The sequence below is a fragment of the Struthio camelus genome, chromosome 4 (assembly GCF_040807025.1).
Source record: "Struthio camelus isolate bStrCam1 chromosome 4, bStrCam1.hap1, whole genome shotgun sequence".
NCBI lineage: Eukaryota > Metazoa > Chordata > Aves > Struthioniformes > Struthionidae > Struthio > Struthio camelus.
Genome location: NC_090945.1, coordinates 60,587,399 through 60,601,670, shown reverse-complemented (window position 1 = coordinate 60,601,670; position 14,272 = coordinate 60,587,399). Strand labels below are relative to the sequence as shown.

Sequence of the window (14,272 nt, the reverse complement as noted above, 5' to 3'; positions counted from 1 at the left end):
TGGCTATACTGACGCTTCAGCGCGTATGGATTTACAATGCCTCATGTGCTAAGTAATCAGAATAAGCCGTTGTGAAAAGTTTTAGCAACAAAATGGCTTCGGTCAAGAAGCCATCGTGGCAGTTTAAAACAAAACAAGAAATGTTGTTGCACGCTATTATTTTAAAAGCAAACATGAACAAAAAAGATGACTTCCTGTCTTTTAATGCCTCTCTGTGACTGCTATTCATGTCATTGGCAATGGCACACAAGCAGCTGAGGACAAAATTTTGTTTATAAAGAAAGGTCCAAACCTGCAAAGCCATTTCTAGTGCTAAAGTGGCTTTCAGGATCAACCAATACATTTGGTTATTTTGCACAATATGAGAGCGCAGATTTGTGAGTGGTCTCAGGAGGCTGGCTACACGTTTTACACTAAAAATAAAGCTAGGCTTACTAGTTATTTCAGCAAAATCTTTAGATTAGTGAGAGAGGTCCAGTAATTCTGTTCTGTGACTATTTAAAATGAAGTGTTTTTATTTTTAATCTCATACGATTAAATATTTGAAAGAAACCATCACAATGTTTACAAAAATACAGCATGATACATACGGCTGTGGACAAATTTACAGTATAATGTTGACTCACACATTCTGACATGTTTTACCAAGTAGTTCTGGCAAAGTGTCACCACATTAAACATATACCAGCAAGACTTACACCATCTGAGCAATGTAACATCTTCTATTATAGCTCTTTTAAAAAAGTGTAAGTTCAACACTGAAAAGCTACTATAGGATATCTGTACTGTGACATTTTTATACACTGAGTTTCTTCCCAGTAGGCCACTACATGCCATTGACCTTTTAGATAAAGTCGCCTCCTGACTGTAGTGAGGGGTTCTGTTCAAAACCTCTTGGCCTGGTAAGGTCCAATGTGACTAAATTGCGTATTCACTTTTAGAAAGAAAATGAGAGCCTTTCAAAGTCTTTCTAAAAAATAGAAACAAAAAACAAAAAAAAAAACCCCACTGATTTCAGAGGTACTGGACATTTAAGGGCCTAAAGCATATATTGGCTTGGAGAGATCACACCTGCAGCTGGAGCCTGTGTCCTGAGGCTCCCTGCAGGTCCTGGCCGGCAGGTACGGGAGGGACGGCCCGGCCCCGCTGTGCCGTGGCAACGTGCCAAAGCCTGCTGGATGCTGTGCCCCGCACGGACTGGCAGCGAGAGACCGTTCACAACAGTAGGCAAAGAGGAGACAGATGACAGGAAGAAATTATCATGTGGGTGAGCTGGCATTTGAGAGACTGCCTCAGTCCTTCATCCAGGGTCAGGCAGGAGTTACAGAAGCACTTCACGCCAGAAGGCCCCTCCTGATCTTTAAGGAAAGGGTTGGGTGTATCTTTCCCTGCCCAGCACAAGGGGAGAAGGTCAGGAAGGAGAGGAGAACGGTAAAAAGGAGTAATTAGTAGCTTCTCTAATGGTTTGCACAAGGTGGTTAGGAGAGCTGGGGCTTATGAGATACACATTCAGGAGAACCAACATTGATGAGGTAGCACTAGAGATGATCAAACGGAGAGTGAATTTTCTTTCCAAAAGCCAGTTCCCTGCATCTGTCAGTCAGAAAATGCTGCCTCAAAAAGAGCTGATTCAGGCTTTGAAGTATGCCAGCAGTGGCCTGAGCGACCTGACAAAGGTACAAAGACTGAAACACCCTGATACTGAAAAGAAAGAGTACTGTTTCTTTGGCATTGTGTATTTCTAGAGTGCATCAATTTTTTCAAACTTCTGGAGTGGCAATGGACTCTTAAGTCTTTGAGGTTAAAAATTTTCAGTGGACTGATTTTTTTTTTTTTTTAAAGATAGTATCTGCTTCCAATACTATATTCTGTTGAGAATTGGCTTCGGTTCTAGCACAGATATTTTTATTTATGTATGTATTTTTTACAGCTCTCAGTCAGTCTGTATCCTAGGTTTACCTGCCCTACAACCCCTCCCTGAATGGACAATGGAGCATCTGACTGTTAGGACCAGTGCATTGCCTGATCTCTCATTTCAAGGAATGAGTATAAATCACAAATGAAAGCAAGAACAGGAAAAAGCAATTTAAAACCTCTAGAGCTAAGTAATAGGGCTGCGGAACAGGAACAGACAGAGCAAAACCTGTCTTCTGAAATGGCAATTTGTTTTTTAGCAATCTTTTTTTACTGAAAGCTGTCATGATGAACTCTAATCTTCTAGAAATCTAGATAAAATATAGTATATATCTGATATACAAAGCAACTTTTTTGTTAGACAGGCCTGTTATTGTTGTGAGTCTTTGAAGGATTCTGCTGTCGACGAGTGCTTCTGTTTTAGGCAGGAAGCTTAATTTCCTGGCATAGTTGGCTAAAGGAATTCCCTGAATTTTCCATCTTGTGTAGCATTTTAAGGTAACATTTATGATTATGCTACTTTCCTTTATGAAATGGCAGACCATTTCTTTTTTGTCACAAGCATGCAGACTTGTTCTTATATCTCATACTCGGGGAAAGCAAATTGCATGTGGTTGTTCTGTCCGAGAGTCCACATCCGGGCTTGCTATCAGTAGGCAGACATGAGGGTGGCTACTGTTTCTTTAGAAATTTGTATAATTTGTTTAATATCACCTTTCCTCTAGAACTAGATGACATGAAATTTCAGTTTCTCTTTAAGGGAGTTATGAAGGATTTGCAAATAATAGGCACTAAGAAGTCCCATAGGGTAGGTCTTGAAATGCATTTCTTTCTGTTAACTGGGTTATGATACGATGGAGAAGCTGGAATGTATGCTGCGTATGTTCAGACATGCTTTGGACTCTTAAATAATTTCAGGGTATGTTCAACAAATAGTCTCTTCTAAATTAACTGGCTGCTACTGTGGTATGAGTTTCCTCTCACTGCCATCAATCACCAGATCCATCTTGCATACCTCTATTGAAGACTTCGTCCTGTGATCCTGGATGGTCAGTCCCTTCGTAATATGAGTTCCCATTGTGAAGGAAAGTCCCTACTGCACGCCCTTGCCGAGCGTGTCCTACTGCATCACTGAAGACCTTGTTTATTTGTTCTTCGGACGGCATCCACCAGTCAGGGTTGGAAGTACAGTGCATTCTGATGAACTCTGCAGGAAAACAGGCAAGGATAAAAAAAACCCAAAAACACTGCTTGTCTTTGCAGCATCTGCTGTTGCTCAGACATCAACAGTTAATAGGAAATAAGAAACAGGGCGTTATTGTTCTACTTAAGCAGAAGTAAAGCCTTATGGGAAATGCCATGATAATGCCAGTTGGACCTATTTTATTTCTGTGCAAGTGTATTTCTCCACTTGCAACGCATATTGCTATAACTGAGCTAATTATGTGATGCACAGGACCAGGAGATAAAATCCCTTCTTGCGGAAATAAAAAGCAATAATTCTACATGATTGCTACAATTCAGGGTGTGCAATACATGGAGAAGTTAATATGAAACAGGGGATGTATTTAATGTGAAACCTGCAGCGTGTTTGTACCTTGTTGTGATCACTTTCCTGGATCTTTATGGCCTCCCTCTGCTGGCTACTTGAACATCTGCAGCCTGTAGCAGCCTGAAAATGTGCCTGAAAATGTCACTACCGTTATTTCCGTTTCGTGCTCTTTTCTGTTTGGAGTATCTTTCATTTTCAGTCCTAATCTTTTCATCTTTCTGAATATGACACCTATTTTTCAGAGACTAAATTGCCCTTAGAAATAGCTAAATGAGATGAGAAGGCTATTTTGTCCTTTTGGAGCCAAGCAGTAGTTTTCAATGCACAAGAAAATGAATCGTACTACACGTAATTTGGCTACGTAAGTAGCTACTGCTTACATGTATAGTTATTTGTATGAGATGATCACATTTTTTATAATTTCCTTCAGATTTTTGACATGCGATATGTTAAACTTGCAGAGGGCGCCTTACCAGTTCTGGAGATATAAATGCTAGTCATATCTCAAAACCAGGCATATTTGGACTTTGAAATATCCAAATCCGATTTTAAACAAGAGGGCATCTTATTAGATGTATTGGATACACTGTATCTTATATGGAAACTGAGCTTTTAATTTATTCTACAGCATTGGTTATTCCTTCATGTGGTATTTGGTCTCCTAAGATATTTTTGAATTCTACTTTCTACTGTTGACAAGCCAACAGCACAATAAGTGGCGTAAGGTAACTTCACTGCTGTCACAACATCTTGAGACCAGTGAATACTGTGCTTTAACATGAGTTACCATGCCTGCAAGGTATCTCATCTGACAATTAAGACACGATTTTTGCATAGCTCCTCTAGCAGCGCACCTGCAAAGCTGATAGCTGTCTTGGTTTTAGATCCGTTTCCCTGTAAATCTGCACAGGCAGTAGTAATTCCTAGGTAGTTATGTTCACACAAGGCTTCACAGACTGGTGCTTGTCTCAAAGAAATGGCTACTATGTAGAGGAGCATTGCTGTAATTCAGGTGCGCCAGGCTGCTTTAAAGCAGTTCCAGACATCCGTCAGTTGTAGGAATATATTTTAAATGTTTACAGAAGTTTAATCCACTCTGACTGTGCAGAGGGAAGCAGCCTGTGCTTCCTGCTATGGTGGGAAGGCATAATTGGATGTGCTGGGAATTAGTCAGACCCTAGTTACCTTGGCTTGCAAATGGCTAGGAGCCAGCGTCAGACTCTTGGCATCGCAGAAGGTGTAGCGTTCCCACCCAGACACGAAAGCCCAATGGGATAGCTATCTATTCTGCTCTCTTAACCGGTCCACAGACATTGGACATTTTGGCTTCCTGTTTGAGCCTCCAAAAATTAAGGAAATTGGCCTTTCCCTTTCTCCCCATGGAGCGCTCCACACATTCATTTTGTTTAGTACCTCAAAAAGGAGAGCAGCAGTAGGCAAAAGGTCATCTACAGGTGGCTTTACTGTTAGGCTCGGTGGGAGGCAGCGGGAAGAAAGGGGAAGGAAAGGGTATTAACTCTGTGCTTGTGCATAAATTATTAGAAGAAATGTAAAGCCAACGGTTAATACACTTGCATTAGCCCTTAGTTTCCAGGAGAACTTCTGAGACCCTGAATCTTGCTGCAGACCTCTGTGCAGTACGATGTGTGCAATGTACCTTCCCTTCTATTAAGCTCTGATAGAGTATCGTGTAACAGGTTAACAGCTGTTGAGGTTCCTGTGTAGTTTAAAAAAAAAAAAAAAAAAAAAAAAAGAGCATCTTGCCTTAATTTGTCTGTATGTAAAAACTGAGTTCATTACCTGATTGGATCAATAAACCACAACTAAAAGTCTAATCTACTTGGCTTTGTTGAATACTTCTAATCTAAATGGACAATGGACAGAGGCTCAGCCTTATGTGTAACCACTTTGGATTCCAGTTAGATAAATAAAAATGTTTTTATCACCAACTGACCAAAATTTGGGTTTTTCTTTACATTGTTTAGTTAAAACAAACTTGAAATAATTTTTACCTAAATTGTATTTATGTGCTTACAAAAATACTATCAATTTTGGGTTAATTAAAGAAATGATAACCATATGCATTTATGAAAAGCAGACTTTGATACAAAAATATGATTTTAGCTGGGCTTTAAAAAGTAATATTTTGTATGTCCCATTATAAAGCCCAATAATAAGCCTTTCTAAGAATTTTAGTTAGCCAAAGCATGAACTGCCGTAATAGACGAGACCCTTTCTCTGTTTTGTCCAGCGTTCTCACTCTTTGCCATTGTGAAATGCTTGCAAACTCCCCTTCCTGTTGTTGCTAAACATGCGGGAAAGTTGTTCACTAATTTTTTCATTTAATGTTGCATCGAAACAGAAGTTACACCCTTGACAATGTATTTGTATACTTTCCATCTAATCAACCTGTAGATGTTCTTGGCCATTAAAAATGTTCAAACCTATTTTGAAACTTGGTAAGCTTTTGGCTCCAATGATGCATTGTGGCCTTGATGTCATGGGCTAACTATACTTCAGGCTAAAAATATTCCCTGGGTTCATTTTGCTGCATATCAGTGTCAAAGGATGTCATCCTGTTGTTTTATTATAAAAGAGAGTAATCAAAATCCTGATTTGCCTTCTTGCTGTTTCGTGTCTACTAGTACTACATGCTCTTGTATTTGTCCCCTCTCTTAAATAAGCAGTCGTGTTTTCTTCCTGTCCTTACATAAATATACATATATATGTATACACACACGTTTGTGTGTGTGTGTGTGTGTGTGTGTGTATTTATATACACACACATATATATGTATGCATAAGTGGAAGGTTTCTGGCTGCTTGTTGCTTGCCCTCTGAAACCCCTCCTAGTTCTGTAACTGGCAGCCAAATGCCTCTACTGAGCCAGAGCCAATGTGGTGAAATGAGATCACATATGGTGGACACTAAGCGAAAAGATGCAGTACCTCTGAGACATGTTACTTTTACTGGATCCAGAGGACGTCTTTCAGGACCTGTCTCTCCTGACTGCACTGACCTTTTCCTTTTCCCAAGGCCGCATGAGTACTTAAGCTCATCGGTTGTGAAAACAAATCTGATGAGATAGCGAAGTAGCCGTCTTCCATCTTTCTTTGAAGAATTTACAGCCTCATCCCACTGCTTACTAGTGATGTAGACAGGATAGTTGTTCAGCAACTGCTTGCTCCCCTGAAAAAGTGAAATACTTCCATTGCATATTTTACAAGGCAAATAAGCAAAGATGTCAGTTGTAATAAAAAAATAAGCTTTTTAACTAGCTGAGATACTGACAGTGAAACGCACACTGAAGTGAATAAGCAATTGCTCTTGCTGGCAATGAGTACTTTTAAAATCACGTTTCCATTTCTATATCAGAATTTGGGAGGGACAAAGAACACATGTTGAGAAAGTGGTTATTTATAATTTGCCTTTAACAGATAGGTTAAAAAGTGTTAAGAACCAGTGGCTGGAGATGCTTTTTAAGTATAACCTTTCTTCTTAACATATTAAAACGTATAAAAAAGGTCTTTGAAGAGAGTGATCAAACAGATCATTTCATGGCAGCTGATAGTTTACTTCAGAGGTGACTTTCTTGGTCTATTTTTATAATAAATTTGTTACTTCTGTAGAACACACCTGAAGCTTGACAGCGGTTATGTTACTGTGAAAAATATAAATAAGAAATAAATAAAGCAACTATGAAAACTAAAAGCTTCATTACTATTAATGAATGCCATTATTAACTCAAATTATAGCTTTACACAAATGCCACCATGTCAGCTGGAAACAAATTTTACTTTTAACCTTCATAATTTGTGTGCTTCAATATTCCAACATTAAATGAGTGCTGTGGGACTAATTATGGGGATTCTTGTAACCCACACACATTTATAAGCCCTCCTTAGTCAATCGTACCTAAACAGTATTACTTCTTGCCGCCTATAAAATACTGTAGCTCAGGATAAGTCAATTAACCTAAGATGGCAGTGTTAATATCCTTATTCTCAAGTAATTAAAGTATACCAAAAAAAAAAAGCCCACACCCTCTAAGAGACTCATTCACTTTTACAGCTACATGTTCATTAAAACACATAAATCTGGAGGCCCGATTAGTAAAAGCTTCATAAATGAAAGCTTCGTAAATAGCTCGGAGAGGAGTTCACCATGAGCAAATGCAATGAACATCATCTGATGTGCAGCCTAAGCAGGCAGCTGTACGCTGCACTTGTGGCCAGCTGTTGCAAAGTTACCCTCTTTGTTCTCAGATCTTCAATATCTGAACACTATTTTAAGGGATGCCTTTGCCTCTTCTCATATTTTTATAAAAGCGTTTTGGGAGATAGCTTAGGAGCATCTTTGATGAAGTTTTTGCTCAGGTATTTGCTTTAATTTTTTTTGCAAGTTTGCTAAAATACATGGAAGGTTGAATTTAGCCGAGGCTGTGATGAGGGGGACATTAGAGAATCAGCTAATATGACTTAAGATGGCACCACCTCTCCGCAGGGGCGTTGGCATCGCTCTGACGGTGTGTTTCTTCTCACTTCAGTGCAAAGCTAGCTGGCTTGATTTAAATTGTGGGCAAAGGCAGCTATAAGCAAATCCAAAACTCTGCCAAGGTAGCCAAAATAGAAAGGATGAGATGGGCAGTGTCCATCTGATGACCCCTCCTCTCCACCTAACGTCTCTCAACCCCTCATTCCCTCTGTTGCTTTTAAGTCCAAGCATTGTAACCCCTAAGGGAAAGACCCTTTACCTAGAGTCGAATCCTGTTATGGTTTGAGAGTTTGTCCTTGCACTTCGTTTGTCAGCTCTCCTACTGTATAAGGGACAGGGTCAGTCCCTCCCTCTGCAATCACGACACAAGTTGCTTTAATTTATGCCAGGTAAGTATGTCCCTGGGATGCCAATAATACAGCTGAGGAGCTCTGCTGCAGAAAGGACATGCTCCTTCATCCAGCTCAACTCTTCTTCCCCTGTGAACGTGGTGAAGGAAGTGCTACAGAAAGCTCTTTGGCAGTGTTATGCTCCTATGCTGAAGCAATATTTCCTTGGCTTGCTCCATCCAAGTGGTAATACACAGGACCATCTGGTCCCCATGTTGCCATTTATTTTTTTCAGCAGCTTGCTCAGCATCACGTCTATCTAAAGCTAATAATTCTCCCACTATAGCTTTTTTCCCCTTATTAAAAAAAAAAAAAATCTAGCAAAGTAAGAACTTTTCTTATGGACACCAGTGCAGGGTACAAACTCCAGTTAACTCTTGAGGCATCATCCTGCTCTTGAGCCCTGCTATGCGGGACTGGACTTCTCTCAAGCAATGCAATGCTGCTTGGTAATTGCATCGTGTAAGGCTCCAGGCTTGCTTATGTGTGTTAGGGATGGCTGTTCATATGCAGCTTTGCTCAGTAGCAAGCTATCCTAAAAAGCTATCCTTGTGTTTAAATGTAGTGTATTAATGGAGATACGGTCTTTTAAATCTAGTGTAGAAGGCCCCATGTGTAAATTTCACGAGGGCTCACATTGCTATTAACTGGGGAGAGGGTAATAAATTTTGTGCAATTTCCTCAGCCCAAACTTTATTACACTTCTCTCTTACTCCCACTGAAATTTAGGATATTTTCCCTCGTTCTTCTCCAAAGGCATGATATAGTGTTCTGATGCTCTGTTAAACAATTACTGTGCTTCTGCTGCAGATACGCTTTCATTGCTTCCTGTGAAAGCAAAGCACTTCTGGGCAAAAGATTCTTAGCACATTTCTGATGCAGTTTAGTGCGTCCAGCAGTCATTAAAGTAAAACAAACAAAAAACCTTCCGGAAAGGAAATAAGCCGATCCTGAAGGAAGAACTGAAGAACAAATGTGTTCATGCTTATATTTGTATATGATTACGCTGATGAATAAAAGATTAGCATCTTAGTATGTGTTTAATTGAATAAAAAATGTTGTCACATCATGACAAGCTATTCCACCTGGGACATTGCAGAACAGTCTCGTTTTTGTAGTGAAAAATGCTTGAAAATTTTAGTTAAGCAAAAAAGCATAAAAAAGGAAAATGAAAGCTTGGGATTCATTTGAGTAATAACAGCTAATGATATATAAAAATATATATTTTATGTGTATATGTATTTATGTGTGTATACATATATACACAGACACACATACATATATCTATTTATGAATCTGCACAGGATGAAACTGAATGGAGAGGCAAAGTGGTGCAAATCCTGAACTGCTGCAAAGTGTCTTCAGTGAAGCTCTGGGAAGTTGGGCTGCGTGAGACTTGTACCATGCACAATTTAGGTGAAGAGCAACGCAAGGTTAGATGAGACCTGTGTCTCCCCTCTTAGGATTTTGTTTGTGTGAATAAGGGACAGTGGCATGCATAGACTAAACATTTGCAAACACGCATGGTAAGTGCCTCAAGTACAGCCAGTCTAAACAGGAAGTGTCAATGCCGAAAGCCACTTCATTTGAGGCGTTTTTATGGGCCTGGATAGAAACACACTGGAGCAAAATTAACATGAGTTACACTACAGCTGCTATCTAAATCTATACATCTATCTGCTAGACAAGAGGAGGACTTAAATTTTCGGCTTTTTCGCTGCAGCACTTTCAAAAGTAACATAATTGCAAAAAGCTCCAAATTCTTTATCGGCTGTCAACACCCACCCAAATACTATCGCCAGCCTGTACGACGGGTCGGTCCGCACAATGAAGGAAAGGCCTATTTCACCTTTAACCACCGCCATAGCCACTTTGAGCCGGAACCAGACAACACGCGGCTCCGCGAGCGCCTGGAGACAGGCCCGCCTTCTTCTCTACCAAGGGGCTGCCCAGAGCCTGACCTCGGACGCTGCGCTCCCTAACCCCCTGGCGACCCGGGCCCCGACCGCTGCCGCCGCGCGGGCCGCAGCTCCCACCCCGGCGGGCTGCCTGCGCCCTTGCGCCCACCTCCGTACTCGGGGCAGAGGCGCTAGCGCGGGGCAACGCCGCGGGCCGGGCGGCCGGGCCGGGGAGGGCGCTCCCGGCCCCGCGGGGGGCTTCCACCCTCGGCCAGCGGCCGCCTGTGCAAGTGCTGTTTCTGAGGACAGGGGAGAGAAAAACTAGCCAGAGCAACACCAGCGCAGCTGGTAGAGCTGGAGGGCGCTACGCATTGCTCAGTAAAGTCACCTCAGATTAGGTTAGTGACGATTCTCTTCCATCTGGCGCGTTGCTGTACCTAAGAATGACAGTTTCATAAAAGGTTTTACATATTTTTACTACTACATATATTCTTCCAGCACCTACTGATTTGTTTGCCTACATGTTTTCAATGAATTTTCAAACATAAAGATATGTAGCTTGTCTTCACTGTATACTACCTCAGTCGGATGGTCTGTTGGCTGTGGTATCATTAGCTGGTTGTGATGCTGAAGTACAGTCTTCAAATAATCTAAAACAGTCTGGCAGGGCACTGCATGAAACAAATTGCAATTACTGTATATTAGCTATCTAGCACAAAATAGAACAACAATATTAAATCAAGCAGTGTTCTTCAGGATCTGTTTGGTACTTCTGTGGGATTTATTTCAAATAGGAAATCGTCCTCATTTTGTGTTGTGCAGTCACTTCATTCAATAAATGCACAACAGATGTTGTAGTCCCTGTGTTGAGAACTCTGATAGCACTTTCATTTTCTGCCCGCTAGTTTTCAAAGGTTCTTCTAGTTTGAAATTATAATGATTACAAATATAAATTAGGTCAGCAGTAATGATAATAAAAAAAAATCTGTAAATACTGTAAACAGCCCAAACCATTCAAAGGAGAAAACATTTCTTGGACCTAAATCATGCACTGATTAACATGTAAATATGCTCAAATCTTTCCGAAACTACAGTCTGATTAACTACACTGAATAGATTTAATGATTCATATACTTTAATTTCTTTCCCCTCCCTTCTCCCAAATCTGTTACAAAACTAGGTGTTAGGCATACTGTTTTATTGCTCTTGCTCTTGTCCTCCCCCTTTCCATTCCCATCACTCCGCTCCTTTTCAGCAGCGGTACCAACATCCTATTCCCATCTGCTGAGGTGATAGGTTAATTAGGTCTGATTCAATTATGGGTCTCTCTTAAGCAGATGCTGCCACATCCCTGATTAACTCTGGGGTATTTCTGAGATACAGTACGTTTCTCCCGAGCCTGAAATGTAGTAGGACAATTAAACAGATATTAACCCAACATTAAGATTGACTTTTGACTAAATAAGCATCATTTTTAAGGTACCTTGTCAGTCTCACAGTTTCTATGGGTTGTTTTTGTAAAACACTAGAGATCTTCCCAGCTTCAGATAAAAATCCAGAACAAATATTATTTCAGTGTTTCTTCTTTTTTATTTTTTGATATTCAGCCTTCACAGCTGTAAAAATCTAGTATTTTGGGCTGCCTTAAGCTGGCAATCAAAAAGGAAGCACTCAAATCACTGACAATGTATTAAGACAGGATATTAATTTACAGTGCTCTTCTGCAGATATTTGCATTCTTTCCTGGGCAGTCATACTGTGCAGTAACCACGACCCTGTTTAGGCACTTTGCTCTGTTTTGCACATGGACTAAGCAATGTTAACATTTAGTAGTCCAGATATGGAAGTCCATGCAGTGTGTCTGACACAGATAAATTCATACGTCATTTCACCACATGCTGACTTTTCTGTAAAGACAAGCCATCAATATTTTTACTCCTGCTTCATTTGACATATCATACTTTGCCATAGGAAGTTATAAGGTTATGTGTTAGACAAAAGTTAGCATTTCAAGTGACAGGTACCTGCTTCATTTCTCCAGTGACTTCACTGCTTATTGCTAGGCCAGTGCAGTGCCTCAGAAGTGTGGCTGCTACACAGTGACATTGCTGAAGTACATGAGCAGGGGAGCGTGGATGAATTTTTTGTAGGAAAAAGAGCACTTTTAAGTAAGTGTCATCAGACAGTTTTAGAAAATGTTTCAATTCTGAAAAAGTCAGAAGGGCAGTCAAGCTTAATAATCTCGCCAACATATCCTATAACCTTGTTGTAATGAGAACTGCATATTTAGCATATAGCTGAAATCAAAAAATTCAATCAATATAACAAGTTGCTAGGTGGAATAAAAGAGAAAAAATGTGATAACCTCAGGAAATGTTTTAGTGCACTGGATATTTGGAGGACGTGTGTGTGGCAAGAAAGGATTTGGCTTTTTTTCCAATTTTATATACAGGAAAGGTCATGCAGGAAGAGGAAAAGATTTTTTTTTTTTGTTTTTCCATGTGGATAGTCTGAAGGATGAGATCGTATTTTTGGAACCTTTTCTTATACTTTTCTCAGCCCAGCCACGTCTGTGTGGTCAGTCTCCTGCACCCTCTGATAGTCACAGGGGATTGGATGAACTTGCCTCAAGCACCTCGTCTGAGAAGGATGGGGATTCAGCTGACAAAGGCTGATTTTCTTCAGCATATGGTGCTCATCATAATGACGACGATGGGGACTAAATACACCAGTGTGGAGTACACCAGTGCTATCCAAGCCCCGACTGAAAATAAAATGCTGACTGAGAACATAGACTGGACAGCAGGAAAAAGCTCTGTTCAATGATCTGGCTGATCAGCATCAAGTTGGAGGTGCAGCGTCCAGTAGAAGTTATGTGAGTGCCCGTGAAGACTGTGCCCTACTCAAAACATACTGATTTTGTATGCTTTTGCTGTCTGACATGTCCAACATCAGATTAAACTGGGAACGTCCATGCACAGGTTACTCTGTTATTAGTCTGGTTTCCAGTGAAGAGGACCATGGATGACCAAGGCTCACTGCCCCGGGCAACTTCAGAGTCCCTGTGCTGAGCGCCAGATAAACTCCTGGTCAGGTGGAAGTTAGCACAGGCAACTTCCTGGGATCTCCTGGTACCTTCTGCGAGGTGAAAGTAATGACGGAAAGGGCCATGACAGCTCATTGTACTATTGCCTGAAAGAAAAGATGTCTGATACTTGCACGTGGAGGTTAGCTGAGCACTTCTCAAGTATCCCTTTCTTGCTCTTGGAAATCACTGCCCTGCCTAAAATGTGTCACTTTTTTTTCAGCAAGTTTATTGAGCGCATAGTTGCTGAAGCATCAGCAATACCTGGACGCTTGGGAGTTCTTTGGTCCTCATGAAGCTAGCTTTAAAACAATTTGTGCAGTTTGCATTTGTTTTTCTGGTTATCTCTATTACAAAAGTCCCTGCTGATGATCTGATAGCTGTCAGCCATCTTTGGTACTATTACCTGTAATTATGTGGAGCAATGTGAGGCCCTGAAAGGGCACAGAATATAATGGGTCATAAATTTCCAATTTTAGGATCTGATTTCACAGCCGGGTGATCTTGTAGCTGCTATAGGAAATTTCACCACAGACTTTTCAAAAGTATATTTACCTATGTTCTTCCAAAGGGAAGGGGCACAAGCAAGAAGACAACAGGAAACTATTTAGCCTGTTGTGTCCCCAGCACAGGAAGAAGGTCTACAGATACAGCTCTACAACAGAGATACAGCTCTACTCTAATTGTATCCAGATGATAAAACACTGGTGCTTTCTCATTACTGGCCAGAAATATGACGATACCAAAAGGTAGCTGAAGCTTATTAACGCTTCCTTTTCATAAAAGCAATGTTTCAGGCACAAAAACGTATGATTTTGATATCAATCTAATCATTGCAGCACATTTTGAGGACGTTTAACTCATAAAGCCTGCATGCACCACATAAGCTGTTGGGTACAAATTACCTCAGCCTTTCAAATACCAGATGCTATTTGCAAAT

At 40.6% G+C, this 14,272-nt stretch overlaps 1 protein-coding gene across 2 annotated transcripts in view; it reads right to left on the bottom strand.

Moving 5' to 3' along the window:
- Nucleotides 1-819: 819 nt before the first annotated feature.
- BEND4 (BEN domain containing 4) overlaps nt 820-14,272 on the bottom strand; it is a 33,545-nt gene continuing 20,092 nt past the window's right edge. Inside the window, exons 3-5 of one of the 2 annotated variants that reach the window (XM_068943016.1) lie at nt 10,827-10,918; nt 6,415-6,655; nt 820-3,121 (exon numbers count right to left, since the gene is read on the bottom strand). In XM_068943016.1, the coding sequence (XP_068799117.1) occupies nt 2,904-3,121; nt 6,415-6,655; nt 10,827-10,918 (551 nt within the window). In that variant the 3' untranslated portion in view covers nt 820-2,903. The remainder of the gene's footprint in view (nt 3,122-6,414; nt 6,656-10,826; nt 10,919-14,272) is intronic. The other variant, XM_068943017.1, reaches the window with a different exon arrangement.